General features: G+C 40.4%; 1 protein-coding gene across 2 annotated transcripts in view; it reads right to left on the bottom strand.

The window, feature by feature from the left end:
• Positions 1-16,470: 16,470 nt before the first annotated feature.
• The window catches only part of TGFBR2 (transforming growth factor beta receptor 2), an 87,557-nt gene continuing 77,538 nt past the window's right edge, over positions 16,471-26,489 (bottom strand). For both annotated transcript variants that reach the window (XM_004033790.5, XM_004033791.5), the window contains 2 exons: positions 22,060-22,187; positions 16,471-19,152 (listed from right to left, as the gene is read on the bottom strand). In XM_004033790.5, coding sequence (XP_004033838.1) covers positions 18,973-19,152; positions 22,060-22,187 — 308 coding nt within the window. In that variant the 3' untranslated portion in view covers positions 16,471-18,972. The remainder of the gene's footprint in view (positions 19,153-22,059; positions 22,188-26,489) is intronic.

The following is a 26,489-nucleotide window of genomic DNA, read 5'->3' as shown; positions in this document are numbered from 1 at the left end:
ATTTATAAGTGAATAAATTTGCATGCGTTTTTCTTGTCAATCTGTCTGTTGTTACAGAGACTTCAGCAGTGAAGCTAGTGATGGGTAAAATAAATCTTTCCCCTATACAGTGGGAAATTATTTCTGGCAAATATTATAATTCATAAAATCACTTCAGTGTCATAGACAAATATATAAAGGATTGTCAGGGCTCAGAACACAATACCCATTGGCAATATGTCACCTTGGCATGATGAGTGTTTTAAGCTGAAGGAAATTGACAAAAACGCTCCGCAGAAACAGGAAGGTCCTCGCTGATCTTCTCTTGCCTTTCTCCTCTGAAGCAGGCCATAAAAGAATTCCCTACACTACCTCCCTTGAAAGTAGGACATAAGACCTTTATTCCAGAGGGGCCCTGCCCTATACCAGGAAGCCAGTAAGACTCTAAACAAACAGGTCTGGCTGAGTTCTCCCTTGTTTATTACCATTGGATCACACCCCTTTGTCCTCCAGCGACACTTCTGCACAACTTTCTACAAAAATACATAGATTTCTGTGGGTTTTTACGTCTTCATTTGTGAAGGCTCTTGTGTCATGTAAAACTTATATTAAATAAAAATGTTATGCTTTTCTCTTGTTAATCTGCTTTTTTGCTATAGGGATCTTAGCCAGCAATCTTGCAATGGGTGACAATAAGGTACTACCTGTTCTCTCCTACAGGAAATTACATATAATTCCCAGCCCAGAAATATAATTTCTAAACAAATATATGAAAAAACTCAACCTTCTATGAATAAAAGAGATACAAATAATAACATTAGTGAGGCATAATTGTGGAATATTACAATTTAAAAATGCTAATATGTAAAGCTAGTGAATGTTCTGTGAAATATATGTCTTACATGTTGTTGGTGGGAATCAAAATGGATACGACCCTTTTGAGAAATAATTTGGCCAGAGACCATAAGTATCATAAAAATACTCATAATCTCTTATAGTATATCTTAAGGAAATAATAAAACATAGCAAACTTATATGAAAATATTAATTGCAGCATTATTCATGATGGTGGAAAAAGGGAAATGGGAAGCAATCTAGCACACAGAAATACAGAAATGATAAAATAACAAGCATAGATATGTAGGAACAGAAAGGTGTGATGCATTTCCGAGGATGTTAAAAGTAATAGCCAACACCCCATTACAAAAGACAAGTTAACAAGAGAAAAGCATAACAGATTTATTTAATCTAAGTTTTACATGACACAGGAGGCTCCAGGTTATGACCAAATGATATAGGGTATAATGGTTAATATTAAGTGTCAACTTGATTGGATTGAAGGATGCAAAGTATTGTTTCTGGGTTTGTCTGTGACGGTGTTGCCAGAGGAGATTAACATTTGAATTAGTGGACTAGGAGAGGAAGACCCACCCTTTATGTAGGTGGGCACCATCCAATTGCCTGCCAGTGTGGCTAGAAAAAGCATGTGGAAGAAAGTGGAATAAGCTGGCTTGCTGAGTCTTCCAGCTTTCATTTTTCTCCTGTGCTGGATGCTTCCTACCCTTGAACATCAGTCTCCAGGTTCTTTGGCCTTTGGACTTACACCAGTGGTTTGCCAGGGGCTCTCAGGCCTTCGGCCACAGACTGAAGGTTGCGTTGTCATGTCGACTTCCCTACTGTTTAGGCTTTGGGACATGGACTAAGCCACTACCGACTTTCTTGCCCCTCAGCTTGCAGATGACCTATTGTGAGACTTCACCTTGTGACGCTGTGAGGCAGTTCTCATTAATAAACTCCCTTTCACATGTACATATATCCTATTAGTTCTGTTCCTCTGGAGAATCCTGACTAATACACAGGGAAAACTATCTTATTTTATATTTAGGTTCAGTGAAACAGGGACAGCTGAGTAGAAATGTGACTGGCCAATAAAATGTATGATCTAATAGTAATAGACTGATTGGAGGAAATTCATTTCCTGCTGTCGTAAGGCAGAATTCTGGAATAGGGGTGTTATGACTCATAATCAAACAAGGTAGATGAAACACCTTCTTTATGGCCATTTCCTACATGGAAGGAAGTGGGTGGGGAGAGTTAGAGTAACAATTTTAAACTTCATAGCTGACTTTGGGGAAAAGAGATTCTGGTTTCTATGATTTGCCTTGGAAGAGAATGAGGCTGAGAGATAGGAAGGCAGAAGGTCAGAGAGAAACTTTGATTCTGAGACTGCTTCTGATACTTTAATTTGGGGGATATCATTTTCTGAGCCCCAACAGATGCATATGTAAGACATAAAATCTTTTTACTTAATCACTTCTATATTGTTGCCTTATAAAATTTTGAATGTTCTATATTTAAGTTATTAACTTCATATTAGCATTTTAAGAAACCACATTTAATATCAATTAGTGAAAATATATAACATAAATATTTTAATTTCTTACAATACTTGTATATGAATGATTTAATTTTCTAACACAATATCTGTATATTAACACAATTACCTGTCTCATAAAACAAATTAACACAATTACGTGTCTCATAAAACAAAACCACAAGGTATTGCCACATTAACAGCTTTTTCTTGGACCATTGTGCCAACAATGGAGACATTTGTTGCAGAAAGCATGACTCAGCGTAGTCCATAGGGGAGCTATAGTGAGAAAACATTCCAACAAATCGAGCTCTGTCCCAAATGTAGGGTCTGTTCCCTGACCAGAAAGAACAGAAGATAATATACTTCTTTCCTGGTTTTGGAGGAGATTTTCTTCTGATTGCATTCAGTTCCAAACATGTTCAACTGTGAAGTTTGAGGAGCTGGGAGGATTTCACCTAAATATCATCACCATTATCCTTCTAGGTATCCAGTGCTCCACCCTCTAACTTGAAGGGCTTCTGAGTGCTCTGGGAAACTGAAAAGCAGGTTACCCAAACAGGACCTCAGTTAATAAATTATAGTCTATAACTTACTTTCAAATAGTATAGCACATGCATTTGATATATACGTGTGTGTATGATGGCTTTAATGCACATTACTAGGATGCATGGCTGCCCAATCTCAAAAAAATACTCTAGGGATGGTAAGTTCGTTTATTAAAAGTCACACTTCAGAGACTGTTACTACAAGAATTTCACCTACCTTTATGTATCAATGGCAGAGGTTTTGTCAGTTATCATGATGCATATACAAATAAGTGCTCATTGTTGAAATTACTGGTGTTCAAGGTGTATGTCTTAGTCCATGTTGGTGTTGTTATAAAGGAGTACCTGAGAATGGGTAATTTATAAAGAAAAGAGGTTTATTCGGCTCACAGTTCTGCAGGCTGTACAAGAAGGATAGTGCCAGTATTTGCTTCTGGTGACGCCTCAGGCTACTTCTACCCATGGCAGAAGGCAAAGGCAAGCTGGCATGTGCAGAGATCACAAGGTAAGAGAGGAAGCAAGTGAGAGGGGCATTTCCATCCCTTTTTTAAAAAAAAAACAACCAGCTGCCTACTGGAACTAATAGAGTAATAAATCACTCATTATCATGAGGATGGCACCAAGCCATTAATGACAGGTCTGCCCCCATCATCCAAACACTTCCATTAGGCCCCACCTCTGATATTGGGGATCAAATTTTATCATAAGATTTGGGGGACAAAAATCCAAACTATAGCAATATGTGGATGGACCAAAAATATTGTGAAGATCCCTTCCATCTTCAGGTGAATAGAATCCAGCTAGCTCAGACATCCAGATCTTTTACAATGGCATTTGAAGCTTGTTTCTGAAACAATGTCCAGGTACTAATTTACTAAATTCTGGTTGTTGAACACCAACTGTAAAGTTGCTGCCTCCTAACTTTAGAATATTGCTGCTCTTGTCTCAGGTGTGAGGTCTGGTAATGGTACCTAAAGAGAGAGACTTGGAACTTCCTTGAGGTTGTGGTAAAGGTTGTATTATCAAACCTGCCAAGACCAGCTCAACTGGGGAGGCCCTAACCCAGCAATGCTACAGGAATAAAAGACACACACACAGAAATATAGAGTGTGGAGTGGGAAATCAGGGACTCTCACAGCCTTCAGAGCTGAGAGTCCCGAACAGAGATTTACCCACATATTTATTGACAGCAAGCCAGTCATAATAAGATTTACTAAAGGAATTCCTTATGGGAAATAAAGGGATGGGCTGAATAAAGGGATGGGCTCTGGCTAGTTACCTGCAGCATGAACATGTCCTTAAGGCACAGATTGCTCATGCTATTGTTTGTGGTTTAAGAACGCCTTAAGCGGTTTTCCGCCCTGGGTGGGCCAGGTGTTCCTTACCTTCATTCCAGTAAACCAACAACCTTCCAGCATGGGCGTCAAGGCCATCACGAGCATATCACAGTGCTGCAGAGATTTTGTTTATGGCCAGTTTTGGGGCCAGTTTGTGGCCAGATTTGGGGGCCTGTACCCAACAAAACCAAACCGGGGTCTGCTAATCCAGTGCAGCAAAGCCAAAGAGTGACACTGGGATGGAGATGAGAGAAAATGAGGTATTTATTGCAGGGTACCGAGCAAGAAGATTCAGGCAGCTCATGTTTAAGACCTAAACTCTGAGATGGTTTAAAGGTAGGAGTTTATAAAGATGGGGAGGCAGAGGTTACAGAAAAAGTCATAAATCAATACATTGAGGCTATACATTGGTTTGACTAAAAATGTGGGACATCTTGAAGCAGGGCCTCTAGGTCATAGGTAGATTCAAAGACTTTCTGAATTGTGATTGGTTAAGAAGCAAAGCTTTGTCTAAAATTTGGGATCAGCAGAAAAGAATGTTAGCTTTAGCTCATGGGTTTAACTGCCTCCCTCGGGAAGAAATTTAGAACGAAGAACGGTGATCAGAGTTCAGTCCTCAGTTGCCCCTTATCTGAGTTCTATGTGCCAATGGATCTGTTTGATGGGAGTTTGGATTTCTGTAAACCAACTCAGGAAGAGAGGTTAAAATGTTATCTTTAATTTCTATAGGGAACAAAACATCTTGTGATGCTAACTGCTTTAGCTATTGTTTTAAGCTACTTTTGCCTTCTTGCTTATCAAATCGCTCATTTACTTCCCAGGGCTAACTAGGTGTATGGAATTTCCCTTAAAGGAAGTCAAAATATTCCCTTATTATCATGCTTTGGTGGTGAGGGGTGGGCTGCAGGCCTTTAAGAGGGGTCCCTGCTCTGTCTCAGTTGTGCGACTCCTTTTTTTGCAATCTGAGATTGTTTTCAGTGAAGCCTGCTGGGGAGGTTTTTGGGAGGAGTCTTGTATCCTTAGTCTGCTTCTAAGCATTTGAAACTACTGATAACCAAAAGAATCTGATAATTTTGACTGGCAAAATTGGGTTAGGGTAATTCATAACAGTCAAGGCCTGAGAAAATTATCTTGGGCCACTGGAGCCAGTACTGATTAACATTAAGTAGGCAGTAGGCTGCTATGGATGGGAGCTTCTTACCAGTTGCTAGTATGAAAGACTATTGATGTCATTCTTTGGCACAAGAGACATGATTCTCACTTGAATGGATCCAGAAGTTTTAGAGTTTCTGACTTAGTATCCGTGCTGTTCCCATGGGCTGACAGTATAAAGTGCCACTCCAGTGGGGGCTGGCTGTTCCCTGGATGATGACTTACCTTCATTCTGCATGGTTCCTCCAAGTCTGCAGCACATTGTCCCTCAGCCCCATGAACATCTTATCTCATCTTAGTTCCTTTGTCTCCCTTCAACTGGAAAATTTTAACTAGACTTGGTGATGGGGAAACCAGAAGCTTTGTTCTTATGTTTCCTGCCTTCTTTCTTGCTTTGAATCTCTTCACAGATTGCCTCTTGATGTTTAGAAGCACAAGCATTTGAAATTTTAAAAAGCCTTTCCTGGTATTCAGCTTTAACGGAAAATCATCCTGCCCCATGATTTAGCGTGAATGATATAGGAGACCAGAATATGCCACCCCAAAATATGCCTCTTTAGCAGAATTATTTTGAGAAACAGCAGACACAGGAGAAGCTCTGAAAATAAAGGAGAAGTAAACCCTTTTCTATGGGAAATTTGCATTTATAAAGTAAATCTCAATTTTTTAAGTGTGTCTCCCTCTCTGTATAAGAAAGAGAAAGATGGGTAAATCACTAGAGACTCTTAGCAGTGGGGAAGGTATTGACTTACATCTGCATTACAAAACTTACTCTTCTTTACTGTAGTTTTCCTAGTTACCTCCTCCTCCCTGACACCATTCTCTGTTTTGTCTTTAGCTGAAGATAGTATTTATGCTTGAATTCTAAACTATCTCTTTGAGAGTTCCTCATTTGTCCCTGTGTGTCTCCCATGTATACATTTATTGCAGGGTACCAAGCAAGAAGATTCAGCCAGCTCATGTTTAAAACCTGAAGTCCCAGATGGTTTAAATGCAGGGGTCTATAAAGATGGTGGGAGGGGGGAGGCAGAGGTTACAGAAAAAGTCACTGTATACATGTTAATAAACTTCTATTTGTTTTTCTTTTGTTAATCTGTCTTTTTATATATTGAGGCCCCAGCTGAGAATTTACAAGGGTAGAGGAAAAATTATTTTTTCTGTCCCTGTAATGGGCACATGAAGAAATACCCTGAAAAAGAAACTTTCTAATTCATATATATATATACATATCCCAAGCCTTATCTCAAATCCCTAGAATAAGATAGGTTTGGAAAGCTAGAATTTTGGAGAACTTTCCAAAAGATAATATGGTACATATTATGTGTGCAGGGAAGCTTACACTTCTCTTCTGAAGGTTTGATAATTGAGTCGGCTGAAATAAACTGATAATAGACAGATTAACAGGGGAAAAGGCATACAAATGTATTAACATGAAAGTGCACAGGAGTCACAAAAAGTATGAAAACTCAAAGACAATTCAGATGATTGAAGCTTAAATCCCCTCTTATAAACCAAAAATAAAATCCTAAGCCCCCTCAGCTAACTAAACGTGTAATCACCTGGTGGGTTCTTCCTGCCCATTACATGGACAAAATTAATTCGCTGAGATTGTGGTATTGCAGTAAAGAAATAGTTTAACTGACATGAGGCAGACCACACAGGAGAACTGCAGTTGTCACTCATACCAGCAGCCTCACTAAAGGCTCAGAGGTTAGTTTTTCAAAGATAGTTTGGTGGACAGGAGACTAATGAATGGGTGCTGCTGATTAGCTGGGGATGCAATCACAGGGGCATGGAAAATAGTCCTTGTGTGCTGGCGGGGCACTCTGGGTGAAGGGCCACAGGACCAGTTGAGTCCTGAGTCTGGGTGGGGCCAGTGGTTGCCAGAACACAAAAGTCTAAAAAACATCTCAAAAGGCCAATTTAGTTGCTACGATAGTGATGTTATCTAAAGGAGCAATAAGTCACAAATCTTGTGACCTCCAGCCACGTGACTCCTGAGCAGTAGTGGACTACAGAAAGTAGATGTTGGCAGAATTCAGTCCCCTTTCATGGTTAGCTTGGCCTATAGCCAAGAATGGGTAAAAACAGCCAGCATGTGAGGCTAGAAGCAAGTTGGAATCAGCCATGCTAGATTTGTCTCACTGTCATAATGTTTGCAAACGCAGCTTTAAACAGACCCTCTCTAGTTCAGGGAGAACCCAGAGAAACCTGAAAAACTGAATTCCCAGCTATGATGGGAATGGAGGTCTGATATGCCTCATCATACTCCCACCCTTTGCAGTTTAGGCACAACTGACCAGCATTAACATTAAAATAGAGATCATAAGACTGAGTAAACAGACTATGGCAATAAGACACCAATTCCAACCTGACTGGTATAGCATGTCATGGCACATGACAGATAGCAGACCCTGAAGGAAATAAACAGATTTTACTTTAAGTTATTTTTCTTTAACATATTTTGAAATGGCTCTGCAAAGCCATCTTTTGTGGGGGAAATTTGCATCTGTAGAGAATCTCCATTGATGGAGTCAGGCCTTCTCTTTCTAGGCTTTTCTTGGATCTAGGAGAGATTAACTGAGAGTCTGATACCTTTAAAGTCTGAAAAGAGACATTTATCTTCTATTCTCTCTGAAGACTGCGATCTATGAAGCTTCATCTACATACCAAAAACCTTGGCCCTCACAACCCCCCTTATCTTTACTCAAGCATTTTTGTTTCTACTGACTTCAAGTCTTTAGACAAAACTTAACTCTTTCAACCAACTGCCAATCAGAAAATCTTTGAATTTACCTATGATCTATAAGCATCCCCTCAACCCTGCCTTCAAGATATCCCACCCCTTTAGGCTGAACCAATGTATACCTTCTATATATAGATTTATGATTTTACCTATAATTCCTGTCTCCCTAGAATGTATAAAACCAAACTGCAGCCTGACAAGCTCAGTCACACTGTTGAAGGAGCTCTTGAGATGGTTCTCAGGCCATGGTCACTCATATTGGCTCAGAATAAGTCTCAACACTTTTCATGGGGGAAAGGGAAGTGGAAGATAATAGACAATTTTTGAGGAAGAATACATGATTTTTAGGGGAGGTGAATGGGCTTGAAGAACAGACAATAGCCTGGGAAAAAGTTTGTATGGGCTCCAAGTGTGGAGTCAGCTTCAATCTTCTTTCCTATGAGTTAGTCTCATCTGTTTGATGAAATTATGGGGATGAAGGGTGGGGTGGGGCAAGACAATTTAATGCCTTCTGAAGGAAATTCTCTCAGTCAAATAAGGAACTCAGCATTTGCTGCTCCTCAGGTCCTCTCAGTTGGAAGTTCAAAGCAGTATATTTCAGGGTATCATTTTCTGAGCCCCAACATGTGATACCCTGCAGCACAAAGTAGGTAACACTCCCATAATCAATCATACTAATATTTCTGGTATATAACATAAAAATATGCACCGTAAGTGTGGTAAACAAAGACTTAAAAACAGCCTCACATTAGTTCAGGTCAGGTTTAGAAGCCTAATGAGCTAGAAGTTATTTTGATTTTTCTGAGCTTTTGAATGTGAAACAGCACATAGGGATTATGAACCTGTATTATCTTATCCCAACAATAAACACTCAATCTGCCATTTTGCTGTTTCTTTGGCACTTCTTCAGTGTCATCAGCCATGAAAGAGACTGTTCTCCTGTTAGACCCAAAAGATTTAGGAAGCAGTTAAACACAGACTCAAAAAACTATCTGATGGAAGTGTGATTCCCTTTATATATTGGAGAATATGCAATGCATATCAATTAGCCTGATGTATTCTTTTGTAGCAGGATGTGAACATTCACTCTTATTGTGGAAAAATAGTCATTTGGTTCTTCTTTTCTCTGAAGCAGTAGAAAGATGGAAGGCAAATATTTCCTTCTCCAGGGAAAATTTCAGGATGAAGTGAAGCAGTTATTTGGTTGCTAATGATTTTGGTAGGCTATCAAAAACTACTGAGAAACGAGCAGGAATAGAGCCTGGGTAAGGCAAAAGGCAGAGGATATGGAATCTGTAGGACCTGAGGGAGAAAGAGTTGTGGGGATCTCTGGAGCAGAGGGCACCTGCCTACTGTTCCATGGCAGGACCCTGAGGACATGGAGGATATAAGGAAATTGCTTGTGGTGCACCAAAAAGCAAGTCTAGACCTGAGATACTCTGTTTCCTGGAGAATAATAACAAACTCCCTGCAAGGCAAGGAACCATAAGAGAGGCAGACCTGAACAAGTCCAGCAAATAAGGATAATGGGCATTTCAGGGTGAATTTGGTTTCATGGATAATTGAGAACCAAAACCCTTCAGCCCCCTCCCCTTTGTTCCAACTGTGTGAGACCTGGATGAATGATATAACCTCAGGAGTTAGTGGGGAAGGTTGTCTCAAAAATGAAGGGCTATATTTCCCACCAGCTCAGCAGGACAGGGGTTCAGAATCGAAATTAAAACAGATTTATTGTAAAATAAGACATTTCTGGCCCACCTGAGTTTGTAATCTGAGGTCAACAACCACTACAATTTAATTGGGATATTAAATGTTACTGTTGTGTAGTACGTTTAGTTATAATGGCAACTGATGGTCTTTAAAAACAAACTGTCAGAATGTCTTCCTGGCTTGTTTAATTCTGAGAAAAGATGCTAAAATGATGTACTGGTAGGTTCACCACACTCACACACACAGACACACAAGCACCACAAACAAACACACAGAAAACAACTCTAAATATGGAAATACATAAAGATTTAGGCATTGAAACTAAGCCTGTTTTTCTATTTTTAAAAATTCTATGTACTATGGTTATTTTATGATAGAAAAGAATTGGAATACAAATACTAATGTAAGTATCTATACATTAAGATTATTAAAGGAAAGTGCTCCATAGACTTTAAGCCCTAGAGGAGTCTTAGAGACAATGTAGTCCCATTTTATAGAGGAGAGCAAGACTCGCATAGTATAAATTACCTGTGGTGGTTTTAAAATATTGCTCCCAAATTCTTTGTCACATCTCCCATTGAGAGGTAGGGAGCTACGTCCCATTGCTTTGAATTTGGGTGACTTGCAACTGCTTGGCTCAATCGAGTATGGGAGAAGTGATCTTATATGATTTCCAAGGCTATGTCATAAATACCCATGTAGTTTCCACAGGTTCTACACTCACCCTAGAGGAAGCCAGATGTCATATTAAAAGTATTGTCTTAACACTGCCACTTGAAAAAGCCATGTGCCGTTGTCCTAGATGACAACCCCAACTGAGATCCCAGTCAACTACTGGTACTAACCACCAGAGTGAGGCATCTTGGATATCTAGCCTAGCTGAGCTATCAGATGATTTCAGTCCCAGTTGACATATGACTGCAATGGTAGAAGAAACTCCAAGTGAAAACTTTCCAGCCTAAGCCTTTGCCAAATTTCTGACCCATAAAATTATGTAAAATAAAAAGATTACTTTAAGCCGCTAAGTTTTGTAGCAATAATAACTAGAATATCCAAGGGTCATGGAGCTAAGAGACTTAGTAACAGGACTTGGGCTAGAACCCAACTTTCCCTTCTCACCTAGGGTATTCCTGTGGCCCAAGGTAATCAGATAAGACACTGGATCAAGACAAATATATATACTTGTTGTTAAATTCCATAATATTCTTTGAGTACCATGGATTGCTCCTACATTGTGTCAGGGGCTGTTAAACACAGGGGGTGGCATTAAAAGAGGATACAATGGGTGGGGGAAAAGTTGTCAATTTCACTTCATTCCCATATTCCTGGGAAGAAAAAATCATAACTGCTGGAAAAATGATAGATGTTCAAAAAGTATGTGCAAACATTTAGATAAAGAGTAATCTTTACATGATGTTTTAATTATCATACAGTATAAACTTTATCATTTTTTTCATTAAGATAGGAAATTAGCATTGTTTTCATTAAGATAGGAAATGAAACCAAATAAAATTTGTGAAGCTGTCAGTCATCTTTGGGAAGGCCTCAAATGAACAAGGGAGAGTCTTGAGCTTGGTATCCTTTCATCTTGGAAGAATTCATAGCTGGGAATTGGCTAAAGCTTTGCAGTGGGTTGAATGATGGTTTCCAATGAGATCTGTCCATGCCTTAGTCTTCAGAACTTGTGAATATGACCTTATTTGGAAAAATGGATTTTACAGGTGTAATTAAGTTAGGAATCTTGAGATGATATCATCCTGGATTACCCAGGTGGGCTCTAAATCAGATGAAAAATGTTCTCATAAAAATTTCAGAGAGAGTGAAGTCTGCAGGCACCTTCATTTCAGGCTTCTAGCCTCCAGAACTACGAGATAATAAATTTCTGCTGGTTTAAGTCACAAGATTCGGGCAATGCATTACAGCAGCTCTAGGGATCTAATACAAGCTCCTTAAAAGAGAGTTCTAAGAGACCTGGAGGAACAAGGCTGTCCTTTTAGGGTAACAACAGTGACTATAGCACTACGACCACATAGGTAGATATGGGACAGCAGTCAAACTCATATTAGGAGTTTCTCTGCAAAAGTCAGACATTTTTTGCTGCCAGCTGTTTTATTCCAGAGACATTACCAATTAGAACATGCTGATCATATGCTGTTGGTTAGTATGTCTGTCTCCTCAGCTGATTTGTGAATTTCTAAAGACCAAGAGCCTTCCTTTCTTTCTTCGACAAAACTTAATTGAAAGACCGTTATATTCTCCACTCTTTGCTAGGTGCTAAGATGCTGAGTAACACATAGTTATTGTTTTCAAGATGCCAGCCGACCTTGGGTGATACACCACATTGCATTCAACTAATGTTTGATGGAGGAAATAAATATGGATAGATAAAATGGTTTGGAAGAGTAGACAGTTTTTTACTGACAGAGACCTGGGTTCAAGTTGTGTAAACCTGGATAATTTCCTTAATGGTAAAATGGAAAAAAGTAACACCTACCTTGTAGGGCTTCTAGGATGATTAGCATATATTTAAAATATAGGTCCCACATAAAGTACATATTTTCAAATGCCTGTAATGTTACTAATAAATGAGGAACTAATGTTCCAGCAAAGATTATACCTTGCATCCTTGCATTAATATTTTAGTACGTTTTCCATGTGTTTTTACTTATTTCATTTTTCTCCAGCTTTCTAATGTAGGCAGGGATGATTCTCACATGGAACAAAAGAACAAGACACTGAATCCATAAATGAAGAGGATGGTAATGGAGCTAGACAACCCCCTAGATTTCCTGTCTCACAGGGCCCTGTATTTCCCACCACAGCCATGCCATTCACCTGGTTGAGAAAACCCTTCAAGGAAAAAGGATGGTCTGCTCACAACTACAGTTTAAACACGACTCATCTTCCTTAACAGTCAATTTTACCCAAAAATTTGGGGAACAATATATCCTTAAAATACTGCAACAACACAGCTTCATTTTAAAGAATGCAAAAACTGAATTATAATAATGAATACTTATGTGCATCAGTCTCTGTTCTAACCATTTAAAAAACCAGTATTTCATTTAACTCTTACAACTTTCCCAAGTAGATCTTATCATTATCCTCATTCTACACATTAAGAAACCAGGAGATAAAAAACAGTTAAAAGACTTACACAAAGTTACAGTTAGTGGCAGAGCTCGGATTTGAACCCAGGAGATTTGGCTCTAGAGGTTCCAATTTTAACCACTTTGTTTTCAATGTTTAGACAATTTATTATGAATATTTTAATGGACCTAGGATACCAGGGCCACAGTTATTTTATTCTATTGTCTATCATTGTGGGCATAGGTCAGGGGAAGACAGAGGAGAATTTCAGAAGCACTGTGCTACACAGGCTGTTTACAGAAATGATTTTTAAGGATCAATTGTGTGTGTGTGTGTGTGTATGTGTGTGTGTGTGTGTGTGTAGAGAGAGAGAGCATGAGAGACCAAGAGAGCAAGCATTTCACAGTGTGTGCAATTTTAGCTTAATTAGAATAGGAAGACTATTAACAAGTTATTTTTAAATGCACCAAAGATCAGGAGGCATATTAGAATTAAATTACACCATGTGAGGCTGATTGGCAGCCCATGTAATGTGGGCAAGTTCACAATCTTGTCTTTTATCAGCACAGTTTGCAAAGTAGGCCTGAAAGGCATGGCCCCAAACCCATAGAGTGTGGAGCTATAGTTACTCAAGTAAAAAAAAAAGAAACTAGTTGGAAATGTGATAAGCAATGATTAGCTAACCTATTTCAGGAGGAAAATGAACAAAATGAGCAGATGCCGACTGTAGTGGCTTTAGTGAAAAAGGATAGATACACTTGTTTAAATGAAAAGTTCTCTGTCACCTGAAGACAGAATTTCCCTTAGGACCAGACCATTAGTGTGTCATTTGCATAGAGAGCTTAAAACAAAAACAGCCACCACAAATAGAAACTCCTGGGCACAAATATAGACTGCATTCAAAGGATGCTGACTGGTGCAAGGGACTGAGTCCATGCTGAGGGCACTTGGAGACCAATTGCCAGTTGGGAATGTTCCTGACCTTGCAGTAGCAAGAACTAAAATAACCCCAGCAAAACAAAGCGTGGAAGAAGGGAGAGGGGTTAGAAGACCTTGGCTCCTGTTTTGGCTGAAGCTCTTGGGCTGCAGCCCGGAGCCCATGTGCATTTGAGGAATAACTTTTCCTCCCTGGGTTCCCTCATGGGTAACTCCCTCCCCTCCAGTGCTAACTGCATCTGCCTCCTCCTTATTTTGGACTGTTGAATCAAACCCTTGAGCTCTCCAGAGGCTCCACGTTGTTACCCCCTAACTCCAGCTTTATCTTGTGTTCAAGGTGGGGGTTTGATCTCTGGAGTCCAACTGCTTCAGTTCAAATTCTCATGCTAATGATTGCGACCCTTAGCTAGACCTTGCTCTCTGCCTCAGTTTCCTCCTCTATAAGATGGAGGTAAGATACTTCACAGGGTTGTTGAGAGGATTTAAGCAGCTAAGGTAAAACAGAGAATAGTGCTTGGCGCTTACCAAGTACTCAATAAATGTTAGGAATTAATATGAATTTGCCTCCTTGGGTAGAGCTTCCTAACTTCAATTATTCCTATTGACACCTCCTGTAGTTGTCATGCATGAGTATCGTCTACTTAATGTATTTTAATAATCAATTCAAGTTTTTAAACTCAGCCATATTTCAAGCAATATTATTTGTGAAAGTCCAGGCTGTGTTAATGATTTTTTTCTAATACATGTTAATGATCCACTAAAATAAAGGTGGATCTATTTTTATAAAGGTGGCACAATCTTAAATCATCTCAGATACCAGTACACATTTCACACATTAGGAAACACAGTCTACACACATTCACTCATCTTCCAGCTGTTCTCTCAGCAAGCATGTAGACAACACTTATCATGTGAATGGAGAGGAAGTCAGGCAATAGAAATGGAAAAGCATCTTTTCTGCCTCCACTGAGCAGAGACCCAGAGAGAGATGAGAACAACGATCCAGTAGCAGAGCTTTTCTTCATGGGGTAGCCTTTTGGTCCTGCTTGGGCAGGTCAGTTCCCTCAGGAAACAGCAGGAAATAAAGAACCAAGCATGTCAGGTGTTCCAAATTCCAGTTCCAAGACAACTTGGCCCTGCATCCAGATTCTACATGGTGAGACCCCGGGCTTCTTATCTGAGCTCTCTGACCATGTTTCCTCATCTGTTAAATGGGCATAGTATGTACCTCACCGAGCTAGTGGAGGATTCAATCCGATGACATAGCGAGTACTCAGTGAATGAGCGCTCTCCCCCGATTATGTGTTCACACAGGACCCACATTTCCTGTCCTGCAGACCTGGGGAATGTACCCATTTTCCTCTGTTGTAAATGCTCTCTAGGTTTGTACCTAAAAATCTGCTTCTTTGCCTAAGCAGGCCTTGGCATACTAAACCAACTTAACATTGGCCAGCATGTAGTGAAGGCTTTCCAAAAAGTTCAAGACCCATCTTCAAAAGCCTCATGTGTCTTCTTACCACAATTTTATCTTGTATAGGATGAGGCTTGTAAAATCTCATTTTACACATGATGAAACTGAGGCATGGAGAGGTTAAGTAATTTGCCCAGATCACAAAGCTGGCAAATGGAGGAGCAGGTAACCTCTACAATTAGTAACCACTAAAATTGCTACTAATAAAGACAAGACTATAACTAAGGCCCACAGTAGGACCACATCATCTAGCTCAGTGATTCTCCACTGAGAGGGACTTTGTCTTTCAGGGGACATTTGGCAATGTCTGGAGAAATTTTTGGTTGTCACAGCTGTGGGGTGGGTGCTACTGGCATCTAGTGGGTGGAGGCGAGGGATACTGCTAAACATCCCACAGTGCACAGGACGGCTTCCCTCCCTCCCAACACACAATTATCCAGTGCAAAAATAAGTCAGCAGTGCTAAGGTTGAAACACCCTGGTGCAGGCACTATGACATTAACTATTTAGAACCCAGTCGATAACTAAGAAGAAGGTACAGAATCTCTCAGATTCCAAAACAGGTAGCATGAAGTTCAGGCAGAAAATCTCATGCACTTTGTCACAAGAAATGACCAGGAGACAATTTCCTAAGGCATATTCATCTCACCATTCACGTAAATCAATTAAAAGCACCAAATGGATGTGGCATCTGGGTAGAAAAGGGAAGCATGGAATATGACAAGAGTCAAGAAGAGAGCCAACAGCTTGCTAGTATGAGGAACAGAGAAAATAGAAGAAGTGGTAGAAACATTGGCTGTGAAAATCCCTGCAAGAAACAGCCATGTGGATAGAGGCAGCTCCTGAGACTGTGGGAAGAGGTCTTCTGGGCATTCAGAGGGACATCATGCCAGGATGCCAGCATGGCAGGCAGGCCATGAGCAGCATCTGCTTCATCTCATGTTACTGAGCTTCTGTGACTTTTTTTTTTTTTTTTTTTTTTTTTTAAGGACTGTGAGACTGTCAGTTGAGGAAGACAGTATGAAAAAGTTGGAGATTATTTACTTGGTGACGTTTTCTGCATAAATTGCAAAATAACCAAATGAGGCAAATGGATTTAGCTACTAGGAATGGGAACAGGAGGCAGGATGCTCACCTGAGTATTTTGCTTTATTCAATCTAATAAACATTTTATTTATGTAAAAGACAAACAATGCATAGAATGAAAATAAGTGCTTGAGACTTTTGATATAAAAAGAGTATATAGCATTCACATTCCTATTTTAATACATGAGTACAGCTGAAGTGTTCCATAAAAGAATAAAACTTTCCCTTTATGTATAGTAGTGAAAAAAGTCAGTATTTTTAGGAACTACAGAATGTTATTCCTTGGTCTTTTTTCTTGAATAAGAAAAAAAAACATAAACAAAACAAGCCACAGTATCCTCTGACACTACATTCCAGTTTATGCTGATAACCCAGAAGTGAGAATACTCTTGAATCTTGAATATCTCATGAATGGACCAGTATTCTAGAAACTCACCACTAGAGGTCAATGGGCAACAGCTATTGGGATGGTATCAGCATGCCCTACGGTGCAAGTGGAATTTCTAGGCGCCTCTATGCTACTGCAGCCACACTGTCTTTAACTCTCAGCCCATCCACACTGAGGAGGGTGCCCAGAGGTTCTATTTCCAAACCTCTGCATGTATCTTAAAAATCTCAATAAAATGAGACCTTCCACCATCCAAACAGAGCTGATATTCTCACTACCAGTCCCTCTCTAATATTCCTATTTGGCTGAAAATAAGTAGCTTCAAAAAGTTTTAAAAAAGAGATTACTTGCAGCATTAACACTTCTTTGTTGATTAACAAGTTTCCTATGGAGTTTTAAAGCTCATACTTTGTTCTTGTCCTTGTGGACACAAATTTTCTAACTGCAAATGGGACCTTTGTGTCCCACATTCAAATCCTCTCTAGTAATTTCTGCAAAGGTTGAGAAGGCTGGCATGATGGAGAGAACGGTAACCATGAGGAAAGCTTCTTGGAGTAAAGCACTCCTCTCTCCAATGCAGAGGGTAAAACTATTAACATATAAGCAAAAGAAACTTGGGCTAACTGAGACCCTTAAAGGAGTTCCCCTTTAGTCCAATAAAAGGCCAACTTCAAACCTTAACACCAGATAAGGTAGTCAAAATCATATTATATACCCAGAGAATGACTGCTTGAATGGACATTTCTTACAAGGGACCTTGGTTAGGTGCAGATTTAATTCCTAGACTGGGGTCCAGGTAGGCGGTGGAAAGAGCTAATGTTTAGTGAGAAGTGAGGCAGCTTTGTAAGTGTCTCCACACCTTCACATTTTGTGAACGTGGACTGGAGATAACTGAAAACCATCTGCTATCCTTACCTGGGGATCCAGATTTTCCTGCAAAATCTCCAAATATTTATAAAGTGGCTTCACTTTTTGAAACGCTGTGCTGACCAAACAAAACATATGTTTAGAGTGCCTGAGGTCATAGTCCTGACAATGATAGTATTGTGTAGTTGAAATCCTCTTCATCAGGCCAAACTGTGCTTGAGCAATCAGGAGCCCAGAAAGATGGAACCCATTGGTGTTTGTACAGAAAACTAGAAAATCAAGTCAAGTGTAATGAAAAAGTAAACATGATAAAGCCTAGAGTGAGAATCTGCTCCTTTTTAGAAAAGTATGAAGGCTGGGAGCAGAGAATAGTAACATAAGTGCAGGGGAAAGATGAAAAAAAGAACAATTTTTCATTAGTAGATGGTGGGGCAATCGCATGGATGGGGACATCTGTTCTGATTTTTCTGCAACCCATGAAGGTAAAAAGTGGGGTTCAAAACATTCAAGGTATTAAAGATGGGGTAGAGTTTCTAAACTAGGTTGAGGGAGAGTTTCTAAACTAGCCCCCCAGATTTGGGGCTTGGAGCTTAAATGAAAAGTCCAGGAGAAATAAGGGCACACAGGAACCCCGGGAACACTGGTCCCCAAACAGTGCCACTGTACTTAGTTCCATGGCCAGAAGAGAAGTGCTAGGCAGGGAATGATTATTTTGCAAAAGCAAGTGCAATGTGGTCATAGCTGGCTGTGAGACATGGAGCCTCTTTCCTCATGCAAAGTTCACTGTTTTACAGTCAGAGAACCACTGCATGTGTGATTGTCAAATGCTAATGCTGTCATGGGTCCCTTCCTTCTCTGCTTGGTTCTGGAGTTCTCCAATAAAACCAATTTCCTGGGAATATTTGATCTTTTTCCTTGTCTCTTTTCAAGGTATGGCTATATATATAGAGATATAGACATATATAGATATATATATATAAAACATAGCTATTCATATTTATATACAGGCATTAATAAAGTGCAAATGTTATTGGCTATTGTAAAAATCAATCTCATTTCCTGAGGAAGTGCTAACACAGCTTATCCTATGACAATGTCAAAGGCATAGAATGCTCTATGTCACCCACTCCCTGCTGCTGTTGTTTCTGCTTATCCCCACAGCTTACAGGGAGGGGAGTGACCCCCTTGGTTTTCCAGGAAGCATCAGTTCAGGGGCAGCTTCCTGCTGCCTCTGTTCTTTGGTGAGAGGGGCAGCCTCTTTGGACATGGCCCAGCCTGCCCCAGAAGAGCTATTTGGTAGTGTTTAGGGAGCCGTCTTCAGGAATCTTCTCCTCCGAGCAGCTCCTCCCCGAGAGCCTGTCCAGATGCTCCAGTTCACTAAAGCGTTCTGCCACACACTGGGCTGTGAGACGGGCCTCTGGGTCGTGGTCCCAGCACTCAGTCAACGTCTCACACACCATCTGGATGCCCTGTAGCGGGAAAGAGATCCAAAGGGCACCATGAGTTGGTGGGCTCCGCGGAAGGCAAGGTGGCCTGCTGACCTTGTTGCTATAGTGAGTGCAAGTAGGGTCCAAAAGTGCCTGTGCATTTAACATGTGCTGACTGAGTGCCTGCTGCTGCAGGCAAGCCAGTTCCATGTGGAAAGGGTGGTGGGGGGTTTGTGCTGGCGGCAACTGTGCTCAAAACCTACCATACTTTTTGGCTCTGGTGCTATCTGATCACAATAGGTCCTGACAGCACAATGATCCTCTGCTGGGCTTCTGGGGTACACTAACACTCCCAACGCCTGAAAATTCCCCATGTAGTGGCCCTTAATATCATTTCAACACCTTTCTATTTAGAGAATTTCTTGGTTCACAGCAAAATTGAGTGGAAAGTACAGAGAGTTTTCACAAAACCCCTTCCCCATATAGGCACAGGCTTCTCCACCTTGACATCATGCATGCATCTATGTGGTACATTTGTTATAACTGATGAACTAACACTGACATATCATTATCAATCAAATTCATAGTTTACATTAGGGTTCACTCTTGGTGTTGTATATTCCAGGGGTTTTGACAAATGTATAATGACCTGTATCTACCATTATAGTATCATGCAGAATAGTTTCTCTGCCCCTCAAATTCCCTGCATTCCACTTATTCATCCCTCCCTCCACTCCCCTAAATTTCTGGCAGCCACTGATTTTTTACTGTCTCTGTAGTTTTTGCCTTTTCCAGAGTGTCATATAGTTGGGTCATATACACTGTTCTATTTTAACAGGGCTGATTACCCCAGTCAGAATTGTATGCAGGCATTAGCATGGTTTCATTTTCTATAGGCCACACATTTTGTAGAGTGATTCAGTAGCAGCTTCTACGAGCTGCCAAGGATGACCTCTGGGATGCTCCATTCCTCTCCAACAACATTAGGTTGAACCCTGTGAAACAGCTGCCTATGTGGGTCAGGCATGCTTAACTCTATGCCATTTCCTAGGGTTCACCCTAACCGAATCAAGCTCCCATCCAAGGAGACCATCCAGGAGATCCTGCCCAGGAAGGTGGCAAGAGTTTTCTCTCACTGGCTTAATTTTTATTTTGCATTGCAAATATTTTTGTTATCATTTCAAATCCTTTTTGGAAATAAAGCAGGCAGGAGTTAAATAAATGGTCTGATAGGTGAAAATAGAGTGTGCTCCTCCCAATTGTAAGATCAGCATTGCTAATGGGATCCCTCACACAGGTGGCTGGGAGTGGGATGGATAAATCTCAAAACTACCTGGGAGAGCTGGCACTTTTTCTACTTGTTTTCTAATACCAACAACTTTCCAAACACACCTAGGAGCCTATCTCTCCCTCCCCACCCGATGAGTCCATGATGTTAAATTAATTGCATAATTCACCTAATTGACAGTATTGACAGATGGCCCTGTTAAGAGTAGAGTGCTATTGTTGGTACACAAGTAACATTTATTTTATTCTGGCACTGTAATTACAGGCAGTAAATTAAATTAAATATTAAGCATTAACTTGAAATCAATAGGGCAACAAATCTCATTATGAGAAAAAATGTATTATGCAAATTCTTTTCAGAATTTTATCATCATGAATAATGGCTTCATTACGAGAACTATACAGCAGAGGAGGCAACAGAGTTTGAAAGAAACATAACACTCCAGCACATTCTGATTTCAGAATTTATGCAAAATATTCTTACAGTTTTAGTGTCAAAGAGGATTTGCTCAAAACTCCAGAGAAGCCTGTGACCCACCACAGCCTGGTTCCCCCCCGCCCCCTCCTCGGACTTTATTAAGGTCTGTCTGGTGAAGTGGCTCTGGGCCAGGACTGGCACAGACCAGGCTTCCTGCTCCATTTGTCTTCCCGATTGTGCCTGATTTGTTGTTTCTGTTTCTTATCTGAATTTGCCTTGCCCTTAGGGAAACCAACAACTTAGCCTCGGCCTTCATGGTTGAGGGAATTCATCCAAAAGAGGCAATAAAAGGTTTTAGCCAGTAGAAAGAACAGTTTTCTCAGTGAGATAGGGCCACACTGTTCTCTCTCATTCTTCACTAAGGGCTCCTTCCTGGGTGTGTCAGACATACAGCTGGTTCTGACTCACTCACAACCTATCGTTTTCTTTTTTCTCTGACCATTGCCCTCATCAAAGTGCCCCCAAACAAACAATTTGGATCAGCCTCTTTATGAGTCCAGAATGACTGCCCTGCTATGGACAGCGTTAGCTAGCATTTCTTAACAAGCAAAAATAAGAGGCCATTAGGATGTTCCCAACAGACAGATTTCTTGTTCCTTCCGGGGCATTCTCCTCTTCTTTGCTTTCCTTAATTCCGGAGTGAGGAGTCGGTCTCCTCTTTCCCACGCGTGCTCACTCAGGCCTCTCCCAAGTCTGTGAGCACAGCCTGCAAACACCTGTACACAGCCTTCTGCATGCCACAGTCACTTCTCACTACAGCTGCCTGACAAACCCTGCTTGTTTTGCATCTGCTAAGTATTTCCTTATGGAGCTGAAGATTCCCAGAAGAAAACATTTGGAATCCAGAGGGAATCAAATATAAACTCCTGACGTGAAGGCCCAGGAGTAAGTAGCAGCGGCTGCAAACAAAATGTTTTAACCCAGGACCAAGGGGGCTTGGAAAATGTGACAAATGTCCTCCGAATGGCTATTTGTGAGCTCTCAGAGTACATATCAGCTGGTTGGAACCTATAATAATTGGGTTATCCACTGTATTGAAATTTGCTTTATAAACAAAATGTAACAGGGCCATAGAACACAATGGGACCTTCCCTCAGATTTAAGCTCAATATTCCAGAATTCTCTGCCATCTAAGAGGCAACTTGGTTGAATCTTACTGACCTTTGTAAACACTCACTCCTTACCTGGTGGTTGAGCCAGAAGCTGGGAATTTCTGGTCGCCCTCGATCTCTCAACACGTTGTCCTTCATGCTTTCGACACAGGGGTGCTCCCGCACCTTGGAACCAAATGGAGGCTCATAATCTTTTACTTCTGTGAAGAAAGCCAGCAAACACAGGGTCACTGAGAATGGCATGTGCAGCCAAAGGAAATGAGCATGGTGAGATGCCTGGCTGGGGAGCATGAAGCACTAAGTAACAAATACATACGTAATTACTCTAAGAGCAAATTTTGATAATAATGGCTAAGATAAGAAGGAAGGAGTGGTTGGGGAAGGGCTAGAGAAGTATTCAATAAATGATTGTTGAGTACTTAAAATGTGCTACGTGTTATGCTGGGGGACACAGTGGACAACAAGATAGAGAGGGTCACGGAGCTTAGGTTTTAACACAGGCATTTTCTACAGGGGGATATTGCAGCAAAAGGGTGAAACTGGTTCTTGGGAAGTGGAAAAATCTTATGTATTATAATGGTTTGTGAGCCTCCAAAGGCCCAGAGTATACAAAGAGATTTAAAATGTGGTATTAAATTTCATGTAGGTATTGAGGCATAAAAAGGAATGAAACTGGCACATGCTACAACATGGATGAATCTTGAAGACATTATGCTAAGTGAAATAAGCCAGACACAAAAGGACAAATATTGTATCATTCCACTTGTATGAAGTACCTTGAACAGGTATATTCAGAGACAGTATAATGGTGGTTGTCCAGGGTGCAACCTGGGAGGAAGGGGTACGAGAAGTTATCCTTTAAGGGGTAAAGAATTTCAGTTGAGCAAATTTCAGTACAGAAAAATGAATAATGGTGATGGTTGTAGAGCACTGCGAATGTACTTAATGCCAGTAAACTGTACACTTAAAAATGGTTAAGATGGTACATTTTATATTATGTCTATTTTGCTACAGAAAAACATCATGGAGAGTAGTGTTTAGAAAAAAAGTTGTCTATAGGCCAGGTGCTGTGGCTCATGTGTGTAATCCCAGCACTTTAGGAGGCTGAAGGAGGATTTCTTGAGTCCAGGAGTTTGAGACCAACCTGGACAACATAGCGAGATCCTCTATCTATACAAAATAAAAAACAAAACAAGCAAACAAAAAAAGTTGTTTAAAAAGGCTCCTTATGATATAACTGATTTTAAAAAAGGTTGAGAAATGCTGTTTTAGCGGGAAGACAGAGGGGACAGATTAACAACATCAACAAAATTTTAAAACGATAATTTTCCTCTGATGGTATATTCAATAAAGAAAATGATAAAGGAGGAGGTAACCCTTCACTTCACCAGGGCCTCAGGCTTCAACTAAGGTCAAATTCTTTATAAAAACTTCCTTGAACATCCTTAGGGTCAATCTTGGTTAGATATCCTGGGCAGGGCTCTATTCTTGCATGTACCATATTTTATTTAATATATTCACCTGCTTATTTTTCTCACCTAACTGGACTGTGAGCATTTGGGTGCAAGTTGAGTCCCTTTCTCATTCTTGTATTCTTGGTGCCAATTGCAAGGGTCTCCCATGCCAACAGGCTATCAACAAATGCTTGGTTGAGTGAGTGAATGAATGAATGAATGAATGAATCTTAGATTCTCTCCAAAGTAGCAGTGCATAAACTCTGGCCAAACATTAAAACAAAACACCAATTTAAATGAGCAGATTAATATAGTGTAAACAGAGCACAGGACAGTTAAAAAGATAGAAAACATCCCAGTACTAAAACATGCCTGGGCTGAAAGGAGAGATTGGGCTGGATTCAACACTGTTCTCCAAAGTAAGTAGGATCTTTGGCCTTTAGCTTCAAAATAATCTTATTTAATGAGTAAAACTTTCAATACATTTGCATTCTAGGTAACGAATTGAAGAAGCTTTCATGGCAAGATGACATTTTGAAAAGGGATGGCTTGTTTTTGTTCTTTGTTCATTTGCTTTTTTCCCCTTTTCCAGAACTCTACTTGAATATTTATCTTTTTCAGCTTCACCCAAATAGTAGAGCTGCCAGGATATTTTCTTTTTTATAGTTTTAAATACAGGGGAATTTGGGATGAAGGCCTCCCATCACATTAAGACAAACCACAAACTATCCTCCTGTGTGTCATGCTTTTGCCTTAAAGGACCCAAGCATTTAATCCACATTGCTCTTGGGTGAGATCTGAATTGTGATTTGCATAGTATTTATACTCTTATTTTTTTCTTTCATTCCCTATCTTCAACCAGACTGTAAATGCCTAAGGCACAAGGCAGTGGCTGAATTTTGTGTCTTTCACTTATCTGCTCAGTGCCTAAAATCGTGCCTTATACGTAGTAAGAATTTAATAAATATGAGTTCGGTTGAATTCAAGCAAAAGAGAAAACTGAGAATCAGATCTGGTTCCCAGTAAGTGTTTACTCTCACGTACTTCTTCTCTTCTATAAAATGAATATACTGAACTGAGCTACCTCCATGTTCCTCTTCAGATTTATCTTGTAATCCAATCTAATCAAATATGATGCCCCCTTGGTACCATACCTTGAGATATATGTACTACCATATAATAGTAAAGGATAGGATTTGTATATGATATAAATTGTTCCTTAGATAAGGTACAGTCCACAGACCTTCCATCTTCAATTGTTTTGGCTTATGTAGCAGTTGCAGTTGGTGCCTGCCAAGGTCCCCTTGACAAAGCTAGGGCCAACAGCCTACAGCTGCCACAGGTGTTGGCTCATAAGGGCTCACACCTTCACCCTTTTCTGGGGGATTGTCCTTGGCCAATGGGAGTTGCCTATCCTAGAGGTTCTTGGACATGACCGCCTTACTCTCAGAGGCAGGGTATAGCCGATGACAAATTAATGTTGAAGTTTAACAGTCCAATTCTCTTGGCTCTTGGTGGGTAACTGTGGTGCAATTCACACTCTCCAGAGCTTCCTGTGAGATCAAGCTGAGGTTAGACCTCTCTTGAAATACAAGTTCACTTAACTCCTTCCATGCCTCTTCCTGCTTCTCTTACTTCCTTCTCATGAGAGCTTATCCTCAATACATCATTGTACAAAAGTGTGTCAGACTCCACCTCTAGTAAAGCTAGCCCAATACAGCCGCCAAGGAAGTGCTTTCTCCTCTCTCCCTAGGCCTTTGTCTCAGTGAATCTGCACAATCTGACTGTAGCTGCAAAGCTACCCCGGGGAAGCCTTGATGTAGCCCCTTCTTGTGAAGGTGAAATTACTAAACCAGGAAGAACATTCTGAATCTCACATTGTATTACTGTTACTCTGGTGAAACTCCTTTGCCTTTCTAGAAAGCTTTCATGCTTTTTCCTTTCTACCAAGCATTTCAGAGAGTTCTTTCTCCTCTGACTGTCAACAACAATCCCTATACTCATGGTCAGAAGTGACAGAGGAGGACATGACCAACATCAGAGGAGGAAAATGTTGGGATCAGAATAAACCCCAGCTGTCAATCTCATGGCTGATAGTCCTTGAGAACAAAGAAAAAGTCTTTGTCCTTGAGACTATAAACCCAGAGCCAATTCATTTCAAGTCCTAATCTTCCTAGTTACAAACACTACAGAATTTATTGTAATTTTTTTTATAGGTACTCTGTGGATCAAAGCAAGTTTCCATGGGGAATGAGAGAAGATGGCACTGGGCATATTTTTACTTAAAGAAAAATTAATGAATGCTATTTTAGAAAGGAAGACAAAGGCAATAATCCCTTCCCAGAACAAACAGACTTATAAATAGGTTACTTCCTACTTTTCCTAAAATCTTGGAAAGTTATGAGATTCCCTAATATTCCCAAGGGATACAAGGCCTGCTTCCCATCTTCGACTTATGGGTAATTTCACAAGGAAGGGAGGTCACGGGTAGTCTGAAAGGTACTGGCAAAAGGACTGGCTCCTTGTGCCCCACTGGGAGAATTTATGACTCTTCTGCCTCCTCCTAAGCCTAAAATAGACAAGTCTGGGGAGGGAGGATCATCATTTGACCTAAACTGTCATACTCTAATCCTTTAATATTAGTTTTTCAGATTAGGAGTACGGATGGGGATCTGCAGTGTATGCATGATTTAGGCTGACCTTTCTTTAACTTCTGAAAAATGTCCTATTTATGTAACATAGATTTTCCAAAACAGCTAAATGCATGTTTGCTTTTTTCTTTCTAATTATGGATTTTTGCAATTCTTCTTTCTTTACCCTTCTCTCTCATTTTGGACATCCTACTCCCAACCTCCATTTTTTTTTTCTCATGCCCTGCAATGTGTAGGAAGATGGTTTAATGTTTGGCAGTGTGTATACATGTGCCTCTCAGTTAACATCTTTGATATTCAATTGCAGTGATCAGGCAACATTGCTCGTTTTTCCTACTATGGCCATTAAGGCAATGCCATTCTCAGGGCCTCCATTAGGACTTGTAGGATGACCATG

Source organism: Gorilla gorilla, chromosome 2 (genome assembly GCF_029281585.2).
Source record: "Gorilla gorilla gorilla isolate KB3781 chromosome 2, NHGRI_mGorGor1-v2.1_pri, whole genome shotgun sequence".
Lineage (NCBI taxonomy): Eukaryota > Metazoa > Chordata > Mammalia > Primates > Hominidae > Gorilla > Gorilla gorilla.
Note: the sequence above shows the minus strand (reverse complement) of the source record. Positions and strands in the feature narration are given on the sequence as shown.